This window comes from Dendrobates tinctorius, unplaced genomic scaffold (genome assembly GCF_039654945.1).
Source record: "Dendrobates tinctorius isolate UK_male_01 unplaced genomic scaffold, ASM3965494v1 ptg000272l, whole genome shotgun sequence".
NCBI classification, from domain to species: domain Eukaryota; kingdom Metazoa; phylum Chordata; class Amphibia; order Anura; family Dendrobatidae; genus Dendrobates; species Dendrobates tinctorius.
In genome coordinates this window covers 14,351,071-14,378,228 of record NW_027361939.1, presented here as the reverse complement: position 1 = coordinate 14,378,228, position 27,158 = coordinate 14,351,071, and the positions used below count along the sequence as shown (strand labels likewise).

Genomic DNA, 27,158 nt, shown 5'->3' with positions numbered 1-27,158 from the left:
GTAATTCCCATTTCTATAATTTTAGAGCAAAGTCCCCCCCAATAAACAGAAGAATATAACACAACCATGAATGTGCATGCTTTTCATTGCTGAGCTGAAAGATAACACGTGAAATAAAATATATATATTTTTTACAGTCTTTGAGGCCACTTAGCACAAATGCCTGCAAACTTGCAGCAAGTCGCACAACCTGTTGGCTGTTGAAATTGGCATGGAGGGACATATCTCTGTAGAAGCAGCATTTTGGCTTATAGTCCGCTTTGATAACCTGGGTACCAATTTAACATGTGGGTTAAAATCCACCCAGTTGTATAGACCTGATTCCCAACAGGAATTTTATACATTATTTCCATTGGTGACACTTTGCAGGGAAGCTTTGGACACTTCAGTGCTGACCGTGGAGAGGGGGAAACTCTCATATTTGTCCTGACTCCCTGCGCATCGGCAGCGGAGTAGTAAGGTCTTTACCTCTTTTTGGAAGTTGCTATTCAAGAAACCATACATGACGGGGTTGACACACGTAGACGCCATGGCTGACAGGTGGCAGAGAGAAAATATGAGATCGTGATAACAGGTAGAAATACGCTTATGGTCCCAGTCAAAGAGGGCATTGAAAACAGTGAGAGGCAGCCAACAAAGAGCAAAGGCTACGACAATGGAAAGTAGCATGATGTTAACCCTCCGATGACCTCCCTTCCGTCCTCCGGAGTCTCCTCCTCCCGCTCTTTCCACTACATCCCTTCTTCTCCGTAAGCGTAGAAATATACGGAGGTAACACAAAAGAATAAGGAGCAAGGGTAGGCAGTACTGGAAGAGCAGGAGGCAGGTGGTATAAGCCAGACGGTGTGGTTCAGATGGCCAGTTATCAATACACACAAAATGGTCAATGTAAGGGTCAAAAGGTAACGAGAGGTTCTGGAATGGCTGATTGGTTAGGATACTAAAGGAAAGGAACGGTAGGGAAATGAAACATGACACTGCCCAAGTTACTGCCACAGCAAGATAAGCGTGCCATGGCAAAGGCTTCCAACCAGTGGGATGTATTATGAGCTGATGTCGTTCCAAAGCAATGAGGACTAATGATAATACAGAGACGGTGACAGAGATACACTGCACAAATGGGGTCACTTTGCAGAGTGCCTCACCCAGGATCCAACGGTTCATCAGAGTATAGATTACAGTGACGGGCACGCACACCAAAGCCATGAGGATATCAGAGCAGGACAGATTGGCAATAAAAATATTGGTGACATTCCGCATCTCCCGTTGGCGAGCAATAACAAACACCAGGCATGAGTTTCCAATGAGTCCTACTGCTATGAGGGCACTGTAGGCTATAACCAAGAAGGTGACATTGCCAACAGAGTCTACACAAGAGGCTTCTCCTTCCCAGTTGGGGCCTAGATATCCAGTCAAGTTTATGGTAAAAAGATGTAGGTAATCCTCCATTTTCTTATGCCGTGGTGTTCCTAAGGTCACACCTGTGAAGCACAAACACATAGATGAGTATATACATGCACATTTGGCTTACACCAAAACAAGGTCAATAAAGGAACCGTAAAATATAGAAAATACATTGAAGCATTTTAAAAATTCAAGCTATTTTCCCTTTAGTATTTTCATCTCTTTTGATTATACTCTGCCTATTCTTGTCCTAGGAGATTGATAATTTTACTCTTTCCGCTCGCACAACTCAGTCAAGACCTGTTTGTGACAATCCAAAAAAAGAAAATGACTGTCAATAGAAGTGCTGCCGAGACTGAAGATGAAGTTCAAGGTCTTTATTATTATTAGGAGAAGGCATTTTGAGACCAGTCTGATCCCTTCCTCAAGTGCATCAGACGAATCTCAAAATGTGTTGTCCCAATCATCATAATAAAGTCCTTGAACTTGAAATTTCACACAAACAAACTCTATCTGCTTCCATGCTTGCTGACTTGACAAAAAAAAGAAATGAATTAAGAGAAACTTTAGATAAAAAATATTTTCAATACATGGAAAAATCTAAACATTTTTTCTATGACCTATCGGACAAGTGCGGGAGACCATTATCCAGACTGCTCCATCCACGTGCGTCAGCTACATTTATTCGGTTTGTTAAAAAACAAAATGGCAGGGATACACACAACCCAAAAGAAATTGTGGATCTCTTTCAGTCTTACTATGAGAATTTATACAACATTAAGAACCAATTCGCAGATATGCCCCCATTAGACCTCTCCTATAAGATAAAAGAATACATTCAGGAAACATCCCTACCTGTGTTGAGCAGTTCAGCTCTGAAAGCTTTAGGGTACCGTTACACTGAGCGATGCACCAGCGATCCCGACAACGATATGGATCGCTGGTGCATCGCTAAGTGGTCGCTAGTGAGCTGCCACACAGGCAGATCTCACCAGCGACATAGCAGGTGTCGGGGGTCGTTACTTACCTGTCAGACGCGGCGATCCTGACGTCCTCCCGCCCGCGTCCACGCGTCGCTCGTCGGCGCCACAGGAAGCCCAGCAGGAAGCGCCCAACGAGAAATGATCCAGGACGTTCTCGCACGACCATCGATGAGCAGCAGGGGAGCCGGTCGGAGGTAAGTATCAGACATAGCGATATCACTAGCAATATCGCTGCTACGTCACAAAATTGGTGACGTTACAGTGATATTGCTAGCGATATCGCTATGTGTAATGGGGGCTTTAGAGGAGGAGATTTCAATAGAGGAGATCGATTTGGCAATACGGTCCTCTCCATCTGGTAAATGCCCTGGTCCAGACGGATTCACACCAGCGTTTTATAAAAACTTTAGGGAACAACTCTCTCCAATAATGGCAAAAACTTTCAATGCTATTGAAGAAAGTACTGGATTTGTTCCCCAGTCTCTAGAAGCACACATTAGTGTGCTCCCTAAGCCAGGTAAAGACCCTTCAATAATTGCCAACTTTAGGCCAATTTATCTCTTAAACATGGACATTAAATTATTTTCAAAAATCTTAGCTGAGAGGCTAGCCCCTTTACTTCCTTCCCTGGTCAATAATGATCAGGTGGGATTCGTCAAAGGACGAGAAGCCCGGGATAATACTATTAAGACATTACTTATCATCTCCAAGGCAAAAACTAGCTCCACACCACTAGGTCTTTTATCTGTAGACGCAGAGAAGGCTTTCGATAGAGTCTATTGGGGGTTTATGGAGGAAGCCTTGAGACAGATAGGTCTAGGTCCCCGCTTTCTACAGAAAATCTTAGCCTTATATAATGGTCCAACAGCGCGGGTTAGAATAAATGGTTCATTATCCAGCCCATTTAAGATCAACAATGGAACCAGACAGGGCTGCCCACTTTCTCCATTACTTTACGTAGTGGTAATGGAACACCTAGTCAACGCTATCAGAAATAATATCAATATTCATGGATACACGATAGGACCTAACTCTTATAAAGCAGCTCTGTATGAAGATGATTTACTCCTTTATATCTCACAACCACAAATATCGTTTCCAATAATTTTAAAAGAATTTGATAGGTTCGGATCACTTAGTAATTTTAAAGTCAATTATTCCAAATCAGAAGCTTTAAATATATCATTTTCTCAGAATGAGGTCCTTCAAATCATGAATACATTTCCATTTAAATGGCAAGGAGAGTCATTGAAATATCTAGGGGTCGTGGTCCCTTCTGATCCTAATAAATTGTTCGAGCTTAACTATCAAGCTTTATTAAGCAGAACATACAGAGACCTAGCGAATTATAGTAAATTTAAACTATCCTGGTTTGGCAGGATGAATGCTATCAAAATGGACGTTTTACCCCGTTTCTTATACATATTCCAAACTATACCGATTTCCCCCCCTCATAGTTTCTTCTGTAAATTACGATCAGCTTTAACCAAATTCATATGGGGTAAACTCAAACCTCGCATAAGCATACAGACCCTTTCTCCACCTAAATCTATAGGTGGTGCTGGTTTTCCCAATTTTAAGAGATATTTTCAGTTTACTACATTACTTAGGATTCTGGACTGGCACTTTCGGGCTGATGCTAAACAATGGGTGGGGGTGGAACAGGAGGGTTTAGATGTCCCTTTAAGACATCTGCCCTGGTGTTCTGGGGAGTCATTGACTATTGTCAATTGTAATTTAACTAGAGACACACTTAAAAAATGGCACACTCTGAGAAAGAAGGGGTTCCCAGATAGGAATATTAGCCCACTTACATCATTGTTTTTCAATCCATCCTTTCTCCCTGGATACTTGCTCGGATCTTTTCTCGGTCGGAGGGCACTGGAGGATACCCGATTGTTTCAGGTGCTAGAAAATGGGTAGTTGCCTTCTTTTGTCTCTATACAGGCTCAGTTTCCAAATGAGAAAATTTGGTGGTTTGAATACTTGCAATTACAATCCTTCCTAGTAACACATAATTTTGAAAAGATTTCGATTTCAAACTTCACCTTTTTAGAGAAATTGTTCGTAGAGGAAAATAAGCCTCCACATGCTATATCTGTGATTTATGGGGGATTAAGCAGAGAGGGTGAAGCGGAGAAGTTAACATTTCAGCAGGCGTGGAAGAGAGACTTGGGGATAAGCTTGTCTCCTGAGGAATGGGGTTTCTCTTCACTCATAAACTTGCTAGCGCTGGGACTGCACATGAGAAGAACTATAAAATACTTATGAGATGGTATCATTACCCTTCTAAACTACATGCAATATATCCAGCAGTTTGAGGGGTTTGTTGGAGATGTTAGAGGGAGGTGGGCTCTATGATTCACATTTGGTGGGAATGCTCTAAGATCAAGCCATTCTGGGAGAAGGTTTTCCACAATTATCAACGAATCACGGGAAACCGTGTAGCAAGGTCCCCTCAAATAGCTCTTCTGTCAATTTTACCTTCAATAGGAACTCAGAAGAGAGATATTCTTCGGTTTTGTCTAACAGCAGCACAAATGGTAATCCCGCGGTGTTGGAAACTTACAAACCCCCCTGACATATTAGACTGGTATAAGGAAATGGTCAATCTATGTAGAATGGAGGAGCTGTCTGCAGACTGCAATGGTACAAACGATAAATTTAGAAGGATTTGGAGTGGATGGATTTTGTTTCAGGACTCACCTGATTTCCATAATTTGTTCTGCTGAATGTTTCAGTTACATAGGAATTTGCACATTAGTATATACATGATTTTAAGGACCACTTTATCTGTAACCTTTTTTTTTTCTCCTTTTTCCCCCTCTTCCCTTGTCTTTCTTTCCCGCTTTTTTTTACCCTATGTCTGTCCTCTGCATAATATAGAGGATACTTCCTCTCTTGAATACCTTGTTGGCGTTCGCCATATGGCTACTGTTATTGTCTACCATGGTATGTTTGATTTACTGATAGATGGTTGTATTCTCATTTTTGAATACTAGATATTTTCTATGATTCTATATATTATCTGTTTGCATATAGTATATTCTTTGTTTGTAAAATGCTCAATAAAATAGATTGAACATAAAGTCCTTGAGCTTCAGTCCCGGGAGCACTTACATTGACCGCCATTCTCCTTTTTTTGGACATTGGCATTTTCTACTCTGGATCACCGGTGGCAGCTGAGGGAGCTGCAGAAACATGGATTTTTGTGAGTACTCACCGTAAAATCCTTTTCTCCGAGACGCTCATTGGGGGACACAGGTACTGTGGCTGTATGCTACTGCCATCTGGAGGCTGACACTAAGTATACAAAAAAAAGTTAGCTCCTCCTCCGCCGCATACACCCTCGCCCCGATTGCGGGCGCAAACCAGTTTAGTGCAATAGCAGTAGGAGAACACAAAAAACAATCTAGCCTTAAAGCAGAATACCATATGCCTGAAAAAGGACCACCCTAATTTTTAAAAAAGGAAAAATACTAATTAAATAAACAAGAGCCAACTGGCTAATAGGGTGGGTGCTGTGTCCCCCAAAGGAGAAAAGGATTTTACGGTGAGTACCCACAAAAATCCATGTTTCTCCTTCGTCTCATTGGGGGACACAGGTACTGTGGGACGTCCTAAAGTAGTCCTTGGGTGGGAGATTGACTCACCGATCCAAGCCACATGCACCTCCTGCTAAAGGTGTGCCACTGCTGCTTGGAGAATTCTTCTACCCAGGCTCGCATCTGACGAAGCCTGAGTATGCACATTGTAATGTTTAGAAAAAGTGTGCAGGCTGGACCAGGTTGCTGCTTTGCATACCTTCTCTGCCGAAGCCTGGTGCCGAAGCGCCCAAGTGGCGCCCACTGCCCGAGTAGAGTGCATTCTGATCCCTGCAGGAATTGATGCGCCTCTAATCCGGTAAGCCTTTTGAATAGTTAGGCGGATCCATCTGGCTATGGTCGACTTTGAAGTTGCGAGTCCCTTCCTGCGCCCTTCGGGGATAACAAACAGCGAGTCTGTCTGGCGAAAGGGTGCCGTCCGCGACACATATCTTCTGAGCGCTCTCACTAGGTCAAATGTGTGGAGTGCCCTTTCTACCTGATGCACTGGCGCTGGACAAAATGAAGGCAGGACAATGTCCTCATTAATGTGAAACGAGGACAAGACCTTCGGCAGAAAGGGGGGAGCTGGTCTAAGAACTGCCTTATCCTTGTAGAAAGTAAGAAACGGTGCTCTACAAGATAGGGCTGCCAACTCCGAGACCCGCCTAATAGAAGTTATGGCTACCAAGAATGCGACCTTCCTGGAAAGGTATGACAATGAAATTTCTCGTAATGGCTGAAAAGGAGCTTCCTGCAGGATACTCAGGACCAGGTTAAGGTCCCAGAAGTCCAGGGGCGCTCTATAGGGGGGTACCAAATGTGAGACCCCTTGAATGAATGTCTTGACCTGCATGTTGGTAGCGATTCTTCGCTGGAAAAGGACAGACAGGGCCGAGATCTGTCTCTTAAGGGAGCTCAGGGCTAACCCTGAGTCTAGGCCTGACTGAAGAAAAGCCAGGATGTTGGGAATCAAAAAAGACAGTGTAGCAACCACTTCACGCCCGAACCTCGCTTGGGTCAGGATCCAAGATTCAATGGCCATGCCGTCAAACACAGGGCCCCTGAGTTTGGGTGGAAGATCGGCCCCTGAGACAGTAAGTCTGGTCGTTCTGGCAGCCGCCAAGGAACGTCCGCGAGAAGCTGCACTAGATCCGCGTACCATGCCCGACAGGACCAGTCTGGGGCCAGCAGAATTGCCGGAACCCGCTCTGTTTTGATCTTCCTGATGACCCTTGGAAGTAGTGGCAGCGGGGGAAACAGGTACGGGAGGCGAAACTGGTTCCATGGTAGAACCAACGCATCCACTGCGATCGCTCGCGGGTCTTAAGACCGAGCGACAAACACGGCTACTTTGGCGTTTACCCTGGAGGCCATCAGATCCACGTCCGGTGTCCCCCACCGTTGGCAAATCTGCTGGAAGACCTCTGGGGCAGGGACCATTGCCCGGACATGACTCCCTGCCGGCTTAGAAAGTCTGCTGCCCAATTTTCCACGCCTGGTATGTGGACTGCCAAAATCACCGAGTGGTTCCTTCGGCCCAGCGTAGTACATGCTCTATCTCGCGCATGGTTGCCCTGCTGCGCGTGCTCCCCTGATGATTCAAGTACGCCACCGCCGTGGCGTTGTCTGACTGTATTCGGACAGGACGCCCTGCTAGAAAGTGCTGGAAATGTTGCAGTGCCAACCGCACTGCTCGTATCTCCAACAAGTTGATCCAACAAGTTGATCCAACAAGTTGCCTCCTGTTGCGACCATCGCCCCTGAGTCGTGTGATGGCAGAAAACTGCTCCCCAACCGAGGAGGCTCGCATCGGTTGTGATCACCAACCATTGATCTGGGGGAAAAGGCTTTCCCTGAAGAAGAGAGGAGTGACCGCTTGACTTGAGAGGACAACCTGCACTGATGATTGAGAGTGAATGGACTCTTGTCCCAGGATGCCAGGAGAGCATGCTGCAGGGGACGAAGATGAAATTGGGCAAACAGAATTGCTTCCATTGCCGCCACCATCTTCCCTAGGACCCTCATCCCGAACCGAATGGTGTGATGGCCTGGCTGTTGAAGTTTCCGAACTCCCTGCCGGAGCGCTAGAGCCTTGTCCTGAGGGAGAACTACCAACCCTCGGGAGGTGTCGAAAAACATCCCTAGGAACGGAATCCTCTGAGCTGGAACAAGGGATGACTTCTTCCCGTTGACCAACCATCCTAGGCGGGATAGGGTATCCAGCGTGATCCTGACATTTTCCTCGCATGCCCGAAAGGACGGACCCTTCACCAAAAGGTCGTCTAAGTACGGCAAGACCACTATGCCCCGAGAGTGTAGGATGGCCATGACGACCGCCATTACCTTCGTGAATACTCTGGGGGCGGTGGTCAACCTGAAGGGCAGAGCTACAAATTGGAAATGCCGACCCCCGATTGCGAACCGTAGGAACCTCTGATGCGGAGAAAAAATAGGGACGTGCAGGTAAGCATCCTGGATGTCGATCGAGGCCACGTATTCTCCCTGCTCCATGGTCGATATAACTGAACGGAGGGATTCCATTCGAAAGTGTCTGATTCTGATGAACCTGTTCAGGAGCTTTAGGTCCAGCACCGGCATTTCTGTCCCGTCCTTCTTGGGGACTGCGATCAGGTTGGAATAAAAACCCTGAGTTCTCTCGCACTCTGGTACAGGGACAATGACCCCGTTGCGCTGAAGTACCTCGATGACCCCTAATAATGCCTCTGCCCGGGATTCCGCTTTGGGAAGCCGGGAAAGAAAAAATCGTCTTGGAGGATGACTGACAAATTCTATTTTGTACCCGGACGACATTAATTCCGCCACCCATGCGTCGCGTGCTACCACGACCCAGACGTGGCAGAACCGGAGTAGACGGCCGCCCACTCTGCCGTCTTCGGGTAACGGATGTCGGGTAACGGATGCCCCGAGTCATTTAGCTGAGGGCTTCTGGGACCTGGCCCCCCTTGACCTGGGCAGGCGGCCTCGCATCCTGCCCAGTGGGTTGGCTCTATACGTGACCTGACGATCCTTGTCTTGGTTGTAGCGAGCTGGGGCGGAGGAACTGGCCGCTGCCATCCATCCGGGCTGCGAAATGCCCGAAAGCGTGCCTGCGGCTGACGAAAGAGCAATTTAACTTTCTGCTGTGGGAGAAAACTGCTTTTCCCCCCTGTAGCATCTGATACGAGCTTGTCTAATTTCTCCCCAAATAGGCGGCTACCCTGATAAGGCAGGGAAGTCAAGGATTTTTTGGAAATCGAATCAGCCCGCCATAGCCTTAACCACAGGGCTCTCCTAATGGCGATTGCATTCGCTGCTGCTAGTGCTGCGCAATTAGCCACATCTAAGGATGCATTGATTAAATAGTCACCCGCCATTGCGATCTGACCAGCTATTTCAGATACTTCCGTCAGCAGGTCCCTATCCTGCAGGACCTTATTTAAGGAATCTGACTATGACATCATGGCCTTGGCTACCCATGTTGCCACGAAAGAAGGAGAGAGCGCTGATCCTGATGCTTCATATACCGAGCAGGCCAAGCTCTCTATGAGGCGATCCGTGGGGTCCTTAATGGAAGAAACACTAGGTACTGACAACAAAGTCACTGAAGCCAGGCGTGACACTGGAGGATCCACAACCGGAGATTCCGTCCATCTGTTACAGAGCTCTGGTGCAAACTGATATCTAGTTTCTAACGTTTTCTGGCCCGAAAAACGCTTGTCTGGACGTTCCCTGTGACGCTGCACTATGTCCTCGAACTCTGGGTGAGTGCTAAACACTCTAAGTGGTCGCCTGGCCTTCTTAAAGGATACTTTATGACCTGAGCTTAGGGAGACGTCCTCCTCAATACCCAAAGTCTGATTGACAGCTTCGATGAGACTGTCTACTGTCTCCCGACACCCCGGGATATCCAGGTCCAGGGATTCCTCCACGTCATAATCTGAGCTCTGCTCACTCCTGGAGGATGGTGACAGTGAACGAGACGCCGCACTCACAGATGCCGAAGCACCGGAGGGGCCCGGAGACGCAGTGTGGGCTTTCTTCCTATGCGTCTGCCTAGACAGAGTGCGGCCCCTGCAGGCCGGAGGCTCTTGTGAGGCGGATGAACCCTCCCAGACAGGCGAGCTGTCGTCTCTGCCCCTATCAGGGGCCTGAAGGGTCTCGATCGCCTTTGTAAACGAAGCCATGGACCGCGAGAGTGATAACGCCCATTCCGGGGGATCCAGACCCCTGGGCTCTGTTGCAGGGAAGGGCTCCTGGGCGCGTTCGGAGTTACAGGCTTCACATAACTTAACAGTCTGCGCTCATGGGAACATAACCCTACAGGAAACGCATGCGGCATAAAGGAATGTGTGCGTCTTTCTTTTCCCGGACATATTGCTGCTTGGGCCCAATCTATGAGATTCTGAGGGGAAAGGAGGAGGGTAACCTTTTATTGCGCGTAGCGTGGCTTCCAGGGACGGGGTCACACTTACCCTGCTCCTGCGTCCCTCCCGCGCTCCTACCCTGCCTCTGCTGCGCTCCTTCACCTCTGGGTAGGCGGCGATGATGCTCTCCTGGTCGCGGCCTTCCCCTTACTGACGCCTGGGCCTCAATTTGTCCGGCGCCCGCCCTAGCCACGGGGGGCGGCGCCGGATATGACGTCACGCCGGGGGGGCGGAACTTCCACCCGCGGCCTAGGCCGAAGCCGCGGGCTAAATTAGCCACTGCCCACCTGCCCGTGCACTGGCGGCCCCGCTATCCCGGTGATCCCGCCGGCACCCCCCTGAAGCGCTCTCTTTCACCACCGCTGGGGAATCTTCCTAATCCGCGGCCCTCCACGTGCAGGTATAGGGAGGGAGGAGAGAAGGAGGGGAGGCGAGGAGGAGAAGAAGAGGAGGGGGGAGGAGGGAGAGGAATGGAGACTGCTGGATCACAACCCTAGCCCAAAAACCTGCCACCTCTGGCCGCACCGCTGACCTGGAGCCTCTCGCTGCCCAGGGGCCCTCCCCAGCCATCCATACCTGCCATCAGCAGAGGCCATGAGGTAATCCATTTTGGACGGTGCAGGCACCCTAGCTCCGTCCGCCTTGCAGGGGCGAGGAGAGGGACCGTCCGCCGCCATGCAGCACCGCCATCGTGCGTTGGTGGAGCAGTGGGGGCCGCACAGAATAGGCTTGTGCCTCTGTGCAAGCCCATGGTTTCAATTCCTAGGGGTGGACAGGGCTAAGTCTGGCATAATGTCCCACGGTGCGGGAAAGGATACGTGGAGGGACACTCGCACGTGCTCGCCCGTTGATGGTTTGGGGAAATCGGATCCTTTCAATAGGATGCGTTGCCCCTGTCTTATCTTCATAAAATAAAAAATAAAAATAGATGTCCGGGGAAAAGTCCCAGAGATGTCCCTCGGTGCGGGAAAGGATACGCGGAGACAATACTCAACGTGTGCTCGCCCGTTGATAATTTGGGGAGATCGGACCCTTTCAATAGGGTCCGTCGCCCCTGTCTTATCTTCATGGGAAAAAGGGAAGAAAGAAAAAAAAAAAAAAAGTCTGGAGAAACCCAGACATGAGTGCCTCCAAACACACTAAGCATAAAACTGTTTTCCGCCCGCAATCGGGGCTAGGGTGTATGCGGCGGAGGAGGAGATAACTTTTTTTGTATACTTAGTGTCAGCCTCCAGACGGCAGTAGCATACACCCACAGTATCTGTGTCCCCCAATGAGACGAAGCAGAAAGTCTATGCCACCTGCTTCTACGAATTGCACAACTTCAGTAAATGAGTGCACACTAAACACATGTATGTATACAACCCTTCTATCGGATTTCACAGTTATGGTACGCTATGTGGAACCTTATTATTTTTGCATATGGGACTAAGAACTTACTTGTATGTAGTTGGGCAGCACGGTGGCTCAGTGGTTAGCATTGCAGCGCTGGAGTTCTGGGTTCGAATCCCACCAAGGACAACATCTGCAAGGAGTTCTCCGGGTACTCTGGTTTCCTCCCACACTCCAAAGACATACTGATAGGGAATTTAGATTGCGAGCCCCATCGGGGACAGCAATGATAATGTGCGTAAAGCACTGTGGAATATGTTAGCGCTATATAAACAATAAAGATTATTATTATGTAGTTGCTAATTACCTGTCTGCTCTGCCCGGCGCTGATTTCTGCTGGTGCAGAGCAGTCACAGACCGCTCCTGATGGGAATTCTCCTGCTTCCACTGATATCACGTCGCCAGAGCAGCATCTTTTCTTCCGCTGTGATCTGATGACGGGGTGTCTCTGCTGATGTCATGCTGATTGACAGCTGACTCCCTGCTGCCTATCTGTCAATCAGCATGACGTCTGCAGTTTTGCTCCCTTGACAGAGAAGAGCAGGAGAGAAGCTGCATCTCTGTTCATGAGAGGTGAAATTAAGCGGTGGAATCGCTGGCTGTGCAGGCAGAGATTGTCCCACTGCAGAAAAGGCAGGTAAACTACCTGTCTGTAAGTTCTTAGCCCCATACACAAAAAAATTAAAAGTCCTGGATTAAATTTTCAAATTGTTTTGAATTAAAAATTTTAATCTCCCCAAAAAATAGCATTTGATTTTTTTCCTGCTGCCTGCTCTTCTTCAGCCTAGCTTTAAAAACCATCAGTCTCGACAATCCCAATGCTGTCTGTCAACACCATGGTCAATATTGCAGGAGTAAGGCCGGGGTCAAACTTGCGAGAAACTGGGAGAGTCTCGCACGTCAATACTTGGCACTGCCGCCGGCACTCGGATCGGAGCGTTCAGATGCATAGAAATACATGGAGCTGAACGCTCCGGTCCCGAGTGCCGGCGGCAGTGTCGGGTATTGATGAGCGAGACTTGTCCGAGTTTCTCGCAAGTCTGACCCCGGCCTTATTCAGAGGTTCACAGGTTGAACACAGGCCAATAACCAACTTGGGTATTATTGGACAAGTGCCAAGGCTCATGTCATTAATAAGGCGGGCAGAGAGAGGATGTTCTTTGATACATAATAATGGAATTAAATATTGGGTCTAAGGATCAATCAAAAAACAATATATTTACCTTACAATTCTACTAACTTCTCTAAGGGGTTTTCCAGGACTAAAATATTGATGACCTTTCCCATGAATAGGTCATCAGTATCAGATCGATGATGGTCCGACACCTGGTAACTCCACTGAACAGATGTTGGAAGCTCCCACTGTGGTCTGATGTAACCAGTGTACAGAACTGGACCAGCGCACCTGTGTACCCTGTGTGGTGGCCATGGTTGGGTACTGCAGCTCATATCTCAACAAGCACTGCACAGTGTACAGATATTTGCTGTTCCAGCACTGTACACTATATACGGTATCTAGCCGGCTAGAGTTGATGATTGGTGGGGGTGAGGGGTATAAAATTCTCCCAGATCTGATTTTCATGAGCAATCCCAAGTCATTGACAACCCTTATAAAATAATAAAATGAACAAACTCACCAAAGAGTTAAGAGCGACATCTGGACTGGATCATTATATGACCCGATGCTGCTCAAGAGAAGATTCCTATAAGAAAAGAAGGCAAGACTTTAGACAGTGAAAGTTGTACAGAAAATTAAAGGGGATATCCTATAGACAATGTAGGGAATGTCACCTACCCACAGGATGGGTTATAAATGTATGATAACCGACTAAGAAAACAAAATCCTCTGTGTGAATGAAGCGGTAGTGAACATGTACGACCACAGCATTCACTGTCTATAGGAGTGGTGGTCGCTCACGCTCACTACCCCATAGTCTAACAAACGGGTAATCCCTGCATGTGTTGCAGTTGTCTAAGAGCCGCGAGACATGCAGTGGCAGCAAATTGAGCATTTTTTGTCGAGCACGCCAAAAATACTAGATTAGGACACGAGCATGCTCGGATACCACATTATCCGAGCACGCTCGCCCTTCACTAATGTGAACGTTACTGCAGTATGATGGTACCATAAGGGGGCTCTACAGGATGTAACCCCCTCCATAGAGTGTCCGTGAATAAAGCTCTGCCATGTGCTAATTACCTTACTGGTAAATATCGATACACAGCATAGGCAGCCACAGAGTATGACTGTACTCTAAGGCTATGTGCACACTGCGTTTTTTAGATTCTGGTGGTCGTTGTCTTTGTAGGTCAGCGCTGTGCAGTATGCAGAGAAGAATGAGCATGTGATTTCTTTTAACCTCTCTAGGGTTTCCGAACCCCAAGGGCTTATACAGACGTCCATGTAAATTGGTCCGAAGCCCAAACCATAATGCACGGACTGGCCGCGGCTCTCCCGACTCAAAGTCTCATCTTCATATGTCTATGAAGCTGTCGTGCTCGGGTTGGTAAAGCCGCGGCCAGTCCGTGCAATATGGTTTGGGCTCGGACCAATTTACATAGACGTCTGCAGAAGCCCTAAAAGAAGGGACGTGATACAGAACATGTGCAGAGCAATATGGTTTGGACATTGTTGTGCATTACGTTCATTGTATGGGGGCGTTCTTCAAGTGCTTTTTTCAGGTGTATTCCGGGCAGAATCCCCCCTGAAAAAAGACGTACGTTGCGTACAAATACTGTTAGTAAAGTTTGATAAACCTCTTTAATGTTATAATCCATTAAGTGGATTTTACATAAAGTTATTTATTTTTTTATTTTTAATAAATGTTGCAAAAGACACCAACTTGTACCAGTTGGTCATACATCTTTTATAACTTTCAGACATGTACTTGATAATCGCAGTTTACGCATGCAAGAATGGATAGTGAGATTGCATAGAACATGGAGGACCTCATGTATAAAAAAGTAGCACGGACAAAAGTGGAACAGTCGTCCGCATCAGACCCTTCCGCTCATTAACCTAAAACTGGGTGCTGAGCGCTCGCTATGGGCATTACGTCTGGTGTGAGAAGAACTCATTCTACAGTGGAATATCCATAGTGAAATCCGTAGCATTTTTCGATTTCTTTTGCCGAAATGTTGTGGATTTGCCGCATGTTTCAGCCTTTGCGTCACATTAGGGAAAATTGATGGTGATATCTGGAATCTGTGATTCGCTAATGACACGATGTAAAGAAGATAGACATTGCCACAGTTTCTCAGTTTAAGGGCTCGTTCACACATCAGTTTTTCACGTACGAGCGCTAACCATGTGGCTGTTCACACATCAGTGATTTTTTTGGCGGATTGAAAGGTCTGTGCAAAATTGTGGAGACATGTCCGATACTGATCCGAGTGTCAGATCAAACTATGCAATGAACGTCTATGGGTCCGTGCAAAAAATCAGGACTCGGAGGCCATCTGTGTGCGGTCCATTTATCACTGACAGAAGAAGGTGGAAAAAGGTTTTTTCCGTCATCAGTGAAAAAAACTGATGAACCTCTGATCGAACTCTGATGAAAATCACTGATGAAGTTCGGTCCATTTTTCTCGTACGTCTGAATGAGGTCTAACGATAGGTTCAGATGAGCTTAGGAAAAATTGTCCGCCTTTCATCCAGAAAACTCGATTTTCTTCTGTGTTTTCATCCGTATTTCGTCCCTGTGTCCGTTTTTTACATTCGTGTAGCATCCATATTTGTACATCAGCAGTTGAATGCCCGGGTCAGACGAGCAGATAAAAATCGACCGATTTTCAGGCAAAAAACACCAGTGATTTTCACCCCTACTGTCATCTGTGTGGTCGTATTTTACATCCATGTGACATTCGGTTTTATACTTCAACAGTTTGAAATGTTCATGATCAAATACAGTTTCCACTGTTAATAATGGAATCGTATCTGTAAAAATCAGATGCTATAGGGATGTTCCATGTTGGATCCATTTATTTTTTTTGGGAATCCAAACAAATAAAAAAAGAACTCAGCATCGCTGCACCACCTCGACCTCAGACATGATTCTTAGAAGTCAAATCACACACATACTCTGGAACGCCAAAAAACCCACTTAGACCGGGTGCTCAATCCATTAAATAACACAAATAAAGTATCCACATATGAAGAAATGAAGGATGGCACTCACCGTTCAAATGTAGAAGGCTTTACTCAGGAATAAAAAAACATCGGCACGTGAGAAATGTGTTGAATACGGACTACGGCCGTTTCGCACTAGTGCGTTTTAACGGGTCCTGTTGAAGCGCAGCAGCACGAAACGGCCGTAGTCCATACTCAACACATTACTCCCGTGCCGATGTTTTTTATTCCTGAATAAAGCCTTCTACATTTGAACGTGAGGGCCATCCTTCATTTCATTTATTTTTTTTACACACCCATAGACTTTTACAGGTGAGTCTCATCCGATACAGAGAAGTGAATAGTGCACACTGCACATTTTTTCCCACAGATACAAGTCAGCGTGAAAAATCTGTCATCTAAAAAGCTCTACTGAATTGCATTGGTCTGTGTGTCATCACACGGCCATATAATACTAAGGCCTGTTTCATAAGTCTGTGATTTTTCTGGTTTTACAAAAACATTCCATTTTTCATCAGTGTTTTTCATCTGATTTTCATCAGTATTTTTGATCAGTGTTTCATCAATGATTTTCACAAAAAATTAAATAAACTGCAAAACTTCGGTCCATCATGATGTTAATCGCAGACGGCATACGGATCCTACACGGACTGAACGGATATGTCTCCGTGATTTTTTTGTGGACACACTGTCTGCAAAAAAACCCACAGACATGTAAACATGTCCATAGATTAGAATTGGTACGTGTTCTATCTGGAGAAAAGACATTTGTGAAAAACGGAAGTCTGAATAAGACCTTAACCTTTTTCTTCTGGGGCCTTACCAATCAGAACTTGCCTGAGTATTCCAAATGGTGGAAGGTTAGTGAGTGTCTGATCCCTGCGAACTGCACCATTAGGCCAGGGTCAGACTTGCGAGTACAATGTGAGAAACTCTCGCGAGTCTCTCACATCAATACCCGCATCAATATTTCTATGCAGCCGCAGCTCCGGTCCGAGTGCCGGCGGCCGTGCCGGGTATTGATGCGAGAGACTCGTGCGAGTTTCTCGCATTGTACGCGCAAGTCTGACCCCGGCCTTTTAGGAGAAATTGGGGACGAGGGTGCAGTCAGATGGTCGTATAACATGGCTGATCGTATCATAGTGTTCGGACTGGCCGGCAGCTCTCCTGACCTGAGCGTGACAGCATGTATTTTTATGCAGCTGTCATGCTTAGGTCAGGAGAGTCACCGGCCAATCAGAACATTGCGATGCGATCGTCGTCCGTGTTTTATGGTCTGACTTGAGCATTAAGCCCCCTTCACACATAGCGAGATCGCTAGCGATCTCGCTAAAGCGTCACCGATTTTGTGACGCAACAGCGATATCGCTAGCGATCTCGCTACATGTGACACTTACCTCCGACCCGACTCCCTGCTGGATATCGCTGATCGCGCGAGGACGGGATGGTCCATTTCTCGTCGTCGGCTTCCTGCTGGCGCCGACGAGCGACTCCATGGACCCGGGCGGAAGACGTCACCCTCGCTGCGTGTGACAGGTAAGTGACGACCGCCGACCGCTGCTGCATCGCTGGTGAGACCTGCCTGTATGGCAGCTCACTAGTGACCATTTAGCGATGCACCAGTGATCCTGACCGAGTCGTATCGTTGTCGGGATCGCTGGTGCATCTCTAAATGTAACGGGACCTTTAGTATGAAGACTCATAAGGGAAACCAGTTAAATGAATTTCGAGGGCCTGTTGTATTACATTGCTGATAGAGGGTTATGGGGAAAAATGACAGTGAGAAAGTTTTAATTAGAGATGGGCAAACCTGAATAGTAAAGTTCGGCATCCGTACGGACACCAAACACAGACTTCACCAGGAAGTCCGTGTTACTGTTCGCGGATTCGGCTGCTCGAACACCGGGTGTTTGTGGCGCTGTCATGTGCATGGCAGCGTGGCAAACACCACTTCTGATCAGTGGTGAAATCAGAGAGCCGCGGTTCCCACGCTGTCAAAAGACAGCGGCAGTGCTCAGTTGTGATCAGAGGTATAAAGTTTACCTCCGGTCACTGGTGTCAGCTGATGGGACTAGTGATCCCATCATCCGACACCTGCAGCCGCTAATAACAGTGAGAGCAGGAGCAGCGGATGGGAGTATTCATCAGCCGCTCCTACGGTATAAATAAATATCTAGAAAAAATCGGCGTGGGTTATTTTTTGCTAACCAGCCAGACAAAACTCACTGCATGGTGGCTCAGTGGTTAGCACTGCAGCCTAGCAGCACTGGAGTCCTGGGTTGAAATCCCACCAAGGACAACATATGCAAAGAGTTTGTATGTTCTCCCCATGTTGGCGTGGGTTTTCTCCGGGTTCTCCAGTTTCCTCCCACGTTCCAAATACATACTGACAAGGAATTTAGATTGTGAGCCCCATTGGGGACAGTGATGATAATGTGTGCAAACTCTAAAGTGCTGCGGAATATGTTAGCGCTATATAAAAATTAAAGATTATTATTATTAACTCACAGCTGGGGGCTGCAACCCTCAGCTATCATCTTCAGCAATGTTAGTTATCAAGAATAAAGGGGTCCCCACGCTGTTTTTTTAATTATTTAAATCAATGTAAAAAACTGGCGTGTGGTCCCCAAGATTTTTGACAACCAGCCTTGCTAAAGCAGACAGCTGGGGGTTGGTATTCTAAGGCTGGTAAGGGGCCATGGATACCCCCCAGCCTAAAAAGCCTAAAAAGGACTTTTTTCTGGTACCCAAAATTTTGGTAACTGTTCGGCCGAACCCGCCAGACCCGAACACCCAGGTGTTTGCCCATCTCTAGTTTTAACTTTGAAATGATATTGAACTCATGGTGGTGGACACGTGGAAGTATGGTGGTGGTGGGCAGCTAAGAAATTGTTCACTTGAAAATAGATGTTAGATAGCTGGAATGGTAGGAAAATGGGATTGGGAGATAGGTGAAACAGGTGGAGTTAGAGCCTTTTACAGTTACAGCAGGAGAAAAATACCATTTGGGAAGGAAAATTCTCATCCAACCCTTCATTGTGTTTATGTAATGTAGACCTCATGACAAACTTCTCATAAGTGGAGTTTCGGTGATGGACCACAGCAAGTTAGATCTAGTTTTACGGCACTTGGCAAGATCTAGCTTATAGAATGTCACCAGGAGACATTGGACTTGGGCAGTCACAAATGTTATAGAAACATGAAGGTCCAGTGGCTACATGATTGAGCCAGTGATGACAAGAGGTATGGCTGGCCTAAGCCTTGGTCAATCACAAAAGGTACAGAGATATGAAGGTCCAGTGGCTGCTAGGCCTTGGGCAGTCACAAAGGTTACAGAGACGTGAAGGTGCAGTGGCTACATGTGTGAGCCAGTGGTGACAAGAGGCATGGCTGGCCGAGGCCTTGAGCAGTCACAAAGGTTACAGAGATGTGAAGGTCCAGTGGCTGCATGGGTGACCCAGTGGTGACAAGAGGCATGGCTGGCCTAGGCCTTGGGCAGTCACAAAGGTTACAGGGACGTGAAGGTCCACTGGGTGCATGGGTGACCCAGTGTTGACAAGAGGCATGGTTGGCCTTGGGCAGTCACAAAGGTTACAGGGACGTGAAGGTCCACTGGGTGCATGTGTGAGCCAGTGGTGACTAGAGGCATGGCTGGCCTTGAGCAGTCACAAAGGTTACAGAGATGTGAAGGTCCAGTGGCTGCATGGGTGACCCAGTGGTGACAAGAGGCATGGCTGGCCTTGGGCAGTCACAAAGGTTACAGGGACGTGAAGGTCCACTGGGTGCATGTGTGAGCCAGTGGTGACAAGAGGCATGGCTGGCCTAGGCCTTGGGCAGTCACAAAGGTTACAGGGACATGAAGGTCCAGTGGCTGCATGGGTGAGCCTATGGTGACAAGAGGCATGGCTGGCCTAGGCCTTGGGCAGTCACAAAGGTTATAGAGACATGAAGGTCCAGTGGCTGCATGGGTGAGCCAGTGGTGACAAGAGGCATGGCTGGCCTAGGCCTTGGGCAGTCACAAAGGTTACAGGGACATGAAGGTCCAGTGGCTGCATGGGTGAGCCTATGGTGACAAGAGGCATGGCTGGCCTAGGCCTTGGGCAGTCACAAAGGTTATAGAGACATGAAGGTCCAGTGGCTGCATGGGTGAGCCAGTGGTGACAAGAGGCATGGCTGGCCTAGGCCTTGGGCAGTCACAAAGGTTACAGGGACATGAAGGTCCAGTGGCTGCATGGGTGAGCCTATGGTGACAAGAGGCATGGCTGGCCTAGGCCTTGGGCAGTCACAAAGGTTATAGAGACATGAAGGTCCAGTGGCTGCATGGGTGAGCCAGTGGTGACAAGAGGCATGGCTGGCCTAGGCCTTGGGCAGTCACAAAGGTTACAGGGACATGAAGGTCCAGTGGCTGCATGGGTGAGCCTATGGTGACAAGAGGCATGGCTGGCCTAGGCCTTGGGCAGTCACAAAGGTTATAGAGACATGAAGGTCCAGTGGCTGCATGGGTGAGCCAGTGGTGACAAGAGGCATGGCTGGCCTAGGTCTGGTATACAGGAGGTGCAATGCCTGAACTCCTTATGAAATATTACACAATACTCCGTGAAATCAATGGGATTTTCATGTAATGAAAGTGCTTGTTCCTCTGTGCCAGACCCAATCAATTAAACTGATGGCTTAAGATCTAACAATGTGCTGGGTCCTCGAGCAACAGTTGTTCTTTGCAGTTGCTTTCAGCTCATGCTAATAGATGGCAGCCGTCCTGTCCAGGGACCCCCCCCTACTATTAACTCAGAATCCAATAAAAAGGGATTTTAAAATCAGACATCCCCACTAAATCACCGCATTTTCATTTGACCTCCAGTTTGTGTTCTCCTAGAACATTTCACAGTGGATTCCATCGTCATGCTGCCTTTGGTCTACAGATACCTTTCCATGATCTCTGTGTTGCCGCCTGCATTAAACGGGTCATGTACAATGATCGGACTCTCGCCCCTCCCGGTCACGCTCCAGTTTATAGTAATTAAATAATAACGGCAGGGCTCCTTTTCCAGTGACTTGTTTGTGATTTTCCTAACATAACGTATTACCGCCTTCCAGATGGTCGATGGATCTGCTCATTGCCACACACTGTGCTGCAAATTTGCCTGCGCTAGGCTGTAATCTGCTCGCTCCAAACAGCAAATAAAATACATAATTAATGCAACCAGTAAAATATTTAGTAACGACGCAGGATAAGAAATGGCATCTCACTCTGAGCTAAAGAAATCTTTTTTTTTTTTTTTAGCAACTTCTACGGTATCTGATTTTAGAAAAGTCGGAAGACAACAGATATGAGTATAATCACATTTACTACGGTGGTGGTCAGGCAGGACTTCTGAATGGCAGATCTATAATTGCCCTAATCTATCTCCTGCGTGTGGGGAGGTTGACCTGACAGGGACACTCAGATTGATGAAAAAGGGTGTCATAATGAGAGTGACCATTAGAGGGCAGTGAGGCGCTTGCAAAGGGTGGTTATGTAACTGTCAAGAGAGTGTTACATAACTGCCAGAGGTCAAGGTCACTCTCATTGGTCAGAGGTGCTTGTCAGGTGACAGTGGGCGGGGCTACCTGGACTGGGAGTATAAGGGGTCAGGGAAGGTTCTGGAAGTTCCAGTCAGCCCAGAGAGCTCACTAGAGAGGAGGACCTGCTGTAGGGAGGAAAGTGAAATACCCCTACAGAGAGTAACTGACGGTGGAGACGGTCACGGGGGGTGACCCACAAGGACAGTGGCCGCAGACAGAGACGGACTGTGGTTATCAAGTGGACGGCGTACTCTAGATGATGAAACGCTGTGGTGAGAGTGCTTAGGGCAGCCACAGCAGGAAGAGCCATAGAGGACGCCACGGTCAGTCACGTAAGAAAGGGAAGGTACCAGGGTCTGTGTACAAAGTGTACGGTAGAAAAAGTCCTGTGATTAAGTACGGTGGTTGTCCGAAAAGTGACCAATAAAATCTGAACTGTTGGACACAACCCCTGTCTCAGTCTCGTGTCTGCCGGCGTCAAGAAGAGGGTCACCCCCCATTCCTGTTGGATCAGCACACCTTCCCCGCCTATCAGCATCATCACCAGCATCACCTCCTGATTTGCCTTCCCTCGCCACCCCTACACGTGTATCCATCAGTACACAGGCAGATTTATGGGGGCGCCAGTGTCAAGCATGGGTTTTTCAGGGTCCTCCAGTTTCCTACCTCATATAACCAAGTTGTATGGCTCTTCTCCTACCGTACTAAGTAGTTGCATACTCCCACCGATCATCCAAGGAATGAGCGCTCTCTTGCACTGGCTGTCCAAAGAAAGGCTGCGTAGCCCTATTCACTTGACCCCAGTGATGATGCTGTGTTAGACCCCAAAGGGACCTTTACACTTGGGATCAGTGCGGGTCCCACTGTGACATCCTTGCATCAAGTCATAACATTGCAAACTGGCATTATCTAGAGATGAGAGAATCAATTCAGGGCACATCAAATTCATGTCAAATTTTGGGGAATTCTCGTCAAATTCCATAATTTACGGATTGCTTTGCGCAAATTGTTAAAAATGTCCATTTATCATATTGCATAAAATTAAATCACGTGACATTGCTTGTCATGTACAGTCACAACTTAGCAATAGAGGTAGTGAGAGGACAGCACGGTGGCTCAGTGGTTAGCACTGCAGCCTTGTACGCTGGGCTCTTGGATTTATATCCCACCAAGGACAACATCTGCAAGGAGTTTGTATGTTCTCCCCGTGTTTGCATGGGTTTCTTTGAAGTTCTCTGGTTTCCGCCTACACTCCAAAGACATACTGATAGGGAATAAAGATTGTGAGCCCCAATGGGGACAGTGATGTCTGTAAAGTGTGTGGAACTAGTGGTGCTATACCATAAACAAATAAAATAAAGCCACCGATTAAACTTTACGAATAGTGTGTGACAGCACAGCAACGGAGAAGCATGCATGTTTTCAGGGCAGTAAGAGTACTTTTGATTCACAATGCATTGATTTGTTGTGAATCGAATTTCCGGAGAAAATTTGGCAATTTCAAATTTTCAAAGATTTGCTCATGTCTACTGCCAGAGATCTGTTTTTCAGACTAGGGTCATTATACGAATGCGGTGACGTTTCTGGTGCTTGTTGGGGAACACTGATGTGTAGCATACCACATATGTCAGCAGGAGCAGAAATACTTTCTGCTGTCAAATATCTCTCACTCACTTGTCAAAGCGTCCTCCAAAGAATGTCCTGGTGGCGGTGAGGTCAGGGGAGGTTGCAGGATGCGCCGCTGGGCAGGCCGGTTTTAAAAGACCAAACTGTTGCTGAAATTAGAAAAAAAGAACAAGATTCATAACCTGGCATTATAGATATAGAACACTCCTGTGGCCCATGGAATGGAGACACGAGGTATGGTGGGGCCACAATATAATTTCTCACTTTAAACCTTTACTCACTAACGAGGCGAGATCTGCCTGGGGTTCCTGCTATACAGAGATTTTCACTTACAGAGATTAGAAAGGTGAGGGGTTGGGATTTACACGTTACCATATTCCAAAGTATGACACTGTTCCTGTGAAAATTACCTAAGATTGTATTCGCCTACTCTAATGAATTGTCCGAAGGGGTCAGTTGAAACCTTCTAAAAATCAAGAATTTTTGAAAGTTTATCGTGCCCCGTGGTTTCTGAGATCCAAGGCATGGAGCTAGTAGAAAGTAAGTGTAGAGGGATAGAGAATGGCCATTGAGTGGCCCGAAATCAGTCAATGGCTATGGCCCCAAATTTGGCTCTTTGGATGTACCGCAGTACTAAATGTCTTCTGCTTTTTAACTTTTATAAGTTGGCAAGTATTCCTAGGATGACTCGGGGAGATTCTTCCGCTTTGGGGACTTTTTTTTTTAGTTAACTGAGAATCCATCTGAGTTTGAAACTCTGTTATCTCTATTCTCCTGAACTCATGCTGATTTATGACCACAGAGTAGAGGTGAACTTTGATGTGGTCATAAAGTATCTGAGAGGATCTCACAAAAAGGATGGAAAAAAGACTTACAAACTCTGCGTCATAATGAGCTCACCAGTGGATTCTCAGTTAAAGAGAACCTGTCATCAGAATTTTATACCCCAAGCTAAGAGCATCTATATAAAGGTGCTTTAATACTGAGTAAATCCTTTCCTTTCTTGTAGAAATCCATTTTGCTGCTTTAGAGAAATCCATAGTTGAAATTGTATGCTAATGAAGTGCAAGTGCAGTGGGCGGGACAATGCTCTCACAGTTCTCCTTCCTCTCTACCTATTCCCCCGTCCACTACCTGTCTGCTGTCTCTGACTGACAAAGCACTGAAACATGAAAGACCTGCCAGCTAGATACAGGATGCAGGCAGGGGGCGAGGACTATTTAGAGAGGCAGGAGAGCTATAAGTGCATTATCCCACCCACTGCACTTGCACTTCATTAGCATACAATTTCAACTATGGATTTCTCTAAAACAGCAAAGCAGATTTCTACCAGAAAGGTAAGCATTTAATCAGCATGAAAGCGCCTTTCTATACACGCCATTCGTTTTGGGAATAAAATCATGGTGACAAGTTGCCTTTAACATAATCTATGCAGCCAGCAATGTGCAGGAAAGCAAAAGGACCGAGTCTGAAAAAAACAAACAAAAATGGTGCAAAAGTTTTAATGAATCTCAATTGAAAAAATTATTTTTTTTAGTAAAAAATATATGCATTTAAGTAAAAAAGAAAAATGCCCTGGACGATGTCTATCTGCTTTAAATTTATGCCCAGCATGTTTATCGTAGTGTGACAGCCGTGGATCATTCTATATTGTTTCAGAGGAAAGACACAATATAATAAAGTAGACTTCTCCCATGTTACCTCTGGATGAGAGTGCAGCTCCTATGAGTGCATTGGATTTTATAAAATAAAATATAGGAACTCTTAAAGGGGTATTCCAATTTTTGTATATTGAAAAGTACAATGCTCTTTACACTGTCTGTGTCATTCCTTCAGCGTTCCTAATGTTTGTTCCTTATTTACTTCTACTTGATGGAAATCTGTCCTGGCGATGTGATGGGCACACAGGTGCATGGTTTGTCACTGTTACCGGACAGAATAAGCCATGCACCTGTGTGTCCATCAGATGATCGGCACAGAATATGATCTGAAAGGGAACGATGCAGGTTCCGACTGAATGGTGGCACGCGAAGATCATGAAACATATAGGGACATTGGTGCAGAACACATACTGGAAAATAGTATAACTTTATACAAAGAACAGTATTTATTTACTGAAACCAGAATACCCCTTTAATAATAATAATAATTGTATCCCTTTAAGGAATACTTATATCTCCTAATATATAATCTGCTAAACTGTCGTCCTTAAATCCCAGGTTATGAGATCTGTGAATTTGTAGGGAAATTGCTTGTGTAGATATCCTTCTCTTTGATGCTACCTGTCGAAATTAAAGCTTTAGCAGCCTTTTAATCTAATTCTAAGGGCAGATGCAGACGGCCGAAGGTTCTCTCATCCAAGACACTTTGATCAAACCTGATCAGAGTGTGATTATAGGTGTAATCCGATTCTCTTGGATGAAGAGAAGTTGGAGAAAAAAAGTCTCCATCTTCTCTATTCTGTGAGTGCGCGGAAATCGGATTGCACTCAGATGTCATCCGAGTGCAGTCTGATGGTTTCCATGCATTCATTGACTTGCATGGCTGAGTGTGATCCAAATGTCGGATCAAACTCTGGCATGCAGTGATCTTTTCCTCTGTCGAAGAAAAATAATGGGACATGTGAACGGCCCCATAAACTAACAATGGTCCGAGTGTGATCAGATCTTTGGCGGATTGCACTACGACAGTAAATACGCTCGTCTGCACCTGCCCTAAAGGTGTTAAATACCATCACAGCCTCTGGACACGCATCTTCTTACTGCGATACCCCCTTAAACAATGACTGACTATGTCACTGTCCCAACTGAGAAATATTGGAGCTGCCCCAAGATAAGCTAAAGCTGCCCATACAACTCTGATAAAAGTCAGCCAAAATCATTGATTTTGATCATTTCAATTGGCCATCACTTATGGAGTGAAATAGACTTCTGTCTGTGAAAGTGGGGTCTGTAAGGTTGGAAAATGTGAAGCTAAACGGACCAAAATCAGACGATCACTTGGGTCAAGCAAACTGCATAGTTGTCTTTGTCTCATCTCCCAGTGAAGTCTGGAAAGTTGGTGGTCGGATCGTTCATACAATCAGGGCACTCGTGTAACCTGACCGGTCAAAAACTTAAGGTTCACCCCGCATAAAAGTCAAGTAAACCCTGCCAGACCCCCATGAGGGACATGGGGCGATGAGAGAAGAGAAATGTAGGTTCTTGCTGGAGATGATCTTGGTTAGAATTGTGGTCACTCTGTCTTAGGGCAAGGATTCAATATGATGCCCTAACACTATATCTAAATACCCTGGGCCACGACAGAGGGTGACACCTAGCCCCATGGCACATGGCCTGACCGCCCTCTGTTATTACACTACCCCCCATATTGCACATCCGGGGTCCACATGCTGTAGAAATAGTAATAATATTGTGGACAGACACAGAGCAAGCGGAGAGTCACTTACGTGTCACTTACAGGAGAACATCAGCATGTAGGCACCAAGTGTCCAGAGCAGATGATGAGAAGCAGGAGAAAAAAAGGAGGCGAGCGCTGTCAGCTGTCTTCACACTGGCTGGATGACTCCACTCTAGCTCTTCTCCCTCCACCCCTTTCTCGGTCCTCTCTTTGCCTTTTGCCTCATTTTATGGCTCCACCATAGTTCCCGTTTGTGAGCCGCATGGTCCGTATTTCTGGCACCCTTTCCTCTCGCCTCGTCCTTCTCTCTGGATGACCTCTCCTAGTGTTAGCACTTTCTCCTTCACCTCTTTAGCCCCCTCTCTCCCGTCTGTGCACAGTGACAGGGGGTCCGCCAAGAACGCTCAGGTTGGTGCTAAGCTTGTAGGGGTGCAGACCCCATTAGGCCCCAACCCCCCCAGGAGATTTGGTTCACTAGAGAAAATTCAGCGCAGCTTCTGCGGGAGAAATGAAGAGATCTCAGCAGACGGACAGACTCATTATGGGAAATCAGCTGCTGTTGCTAGGAAACCAAATTCTTTTTTATCTGGAATCTGCCAGCAACAGAAAACAAATTATTCCGAATCCTTCTCGCCCCCCGCAGCCAGCACCT

At 46.7% G+C, this 27,158-nt stretch overlaps 1 protein-coding gene across 3 annotated transcripts; it reads right to left on the bottom strand.

The window, feature by feature from the left end:
- LOC141070541 (neuropeptide Y receptor type 1-like) lies at positions 1–27,158 on the bottom strand. 3 transcript variants are annotated; one of them, XM_073559553.1, is made up of 5 exons: positions 26,556–27,158; positions 23,156–23,256; positions 13,428–13,493; positions 5,611–5,690; positions 1–1,481 (listed from the first exon to the last, which is right to left on the bottom strand). In XM_073559553.1, exon 5 carries the CDS (start codon positions 1,447–1,449, stop codon positions 337–339), a length of 1,113 nt encoding a protein of 370 aa, XP_073415654.1. In that variant the 5' UTR covers positions 1,450–1,481; positions 5,611–5,690; positions 13,428–13,493; positions 23,156–23,256; positions 26,556–27,158; the 3' UTR covers positions 1–336. The 3 variants fall into 3 exon arrangements, with proteins under 3 accessions (XP_073415654.1, XP_073415653.1, XP_073415655.1); XM_073559552.1 differs by lacking the exon at positions 5,611–5,690 and having other exon boundaries at positions 26,556–27,156; XM_073559554.1 differs by lacking the exon at positions 5,611–5,690 and having other exon boundaries at positions 26,567–27,156.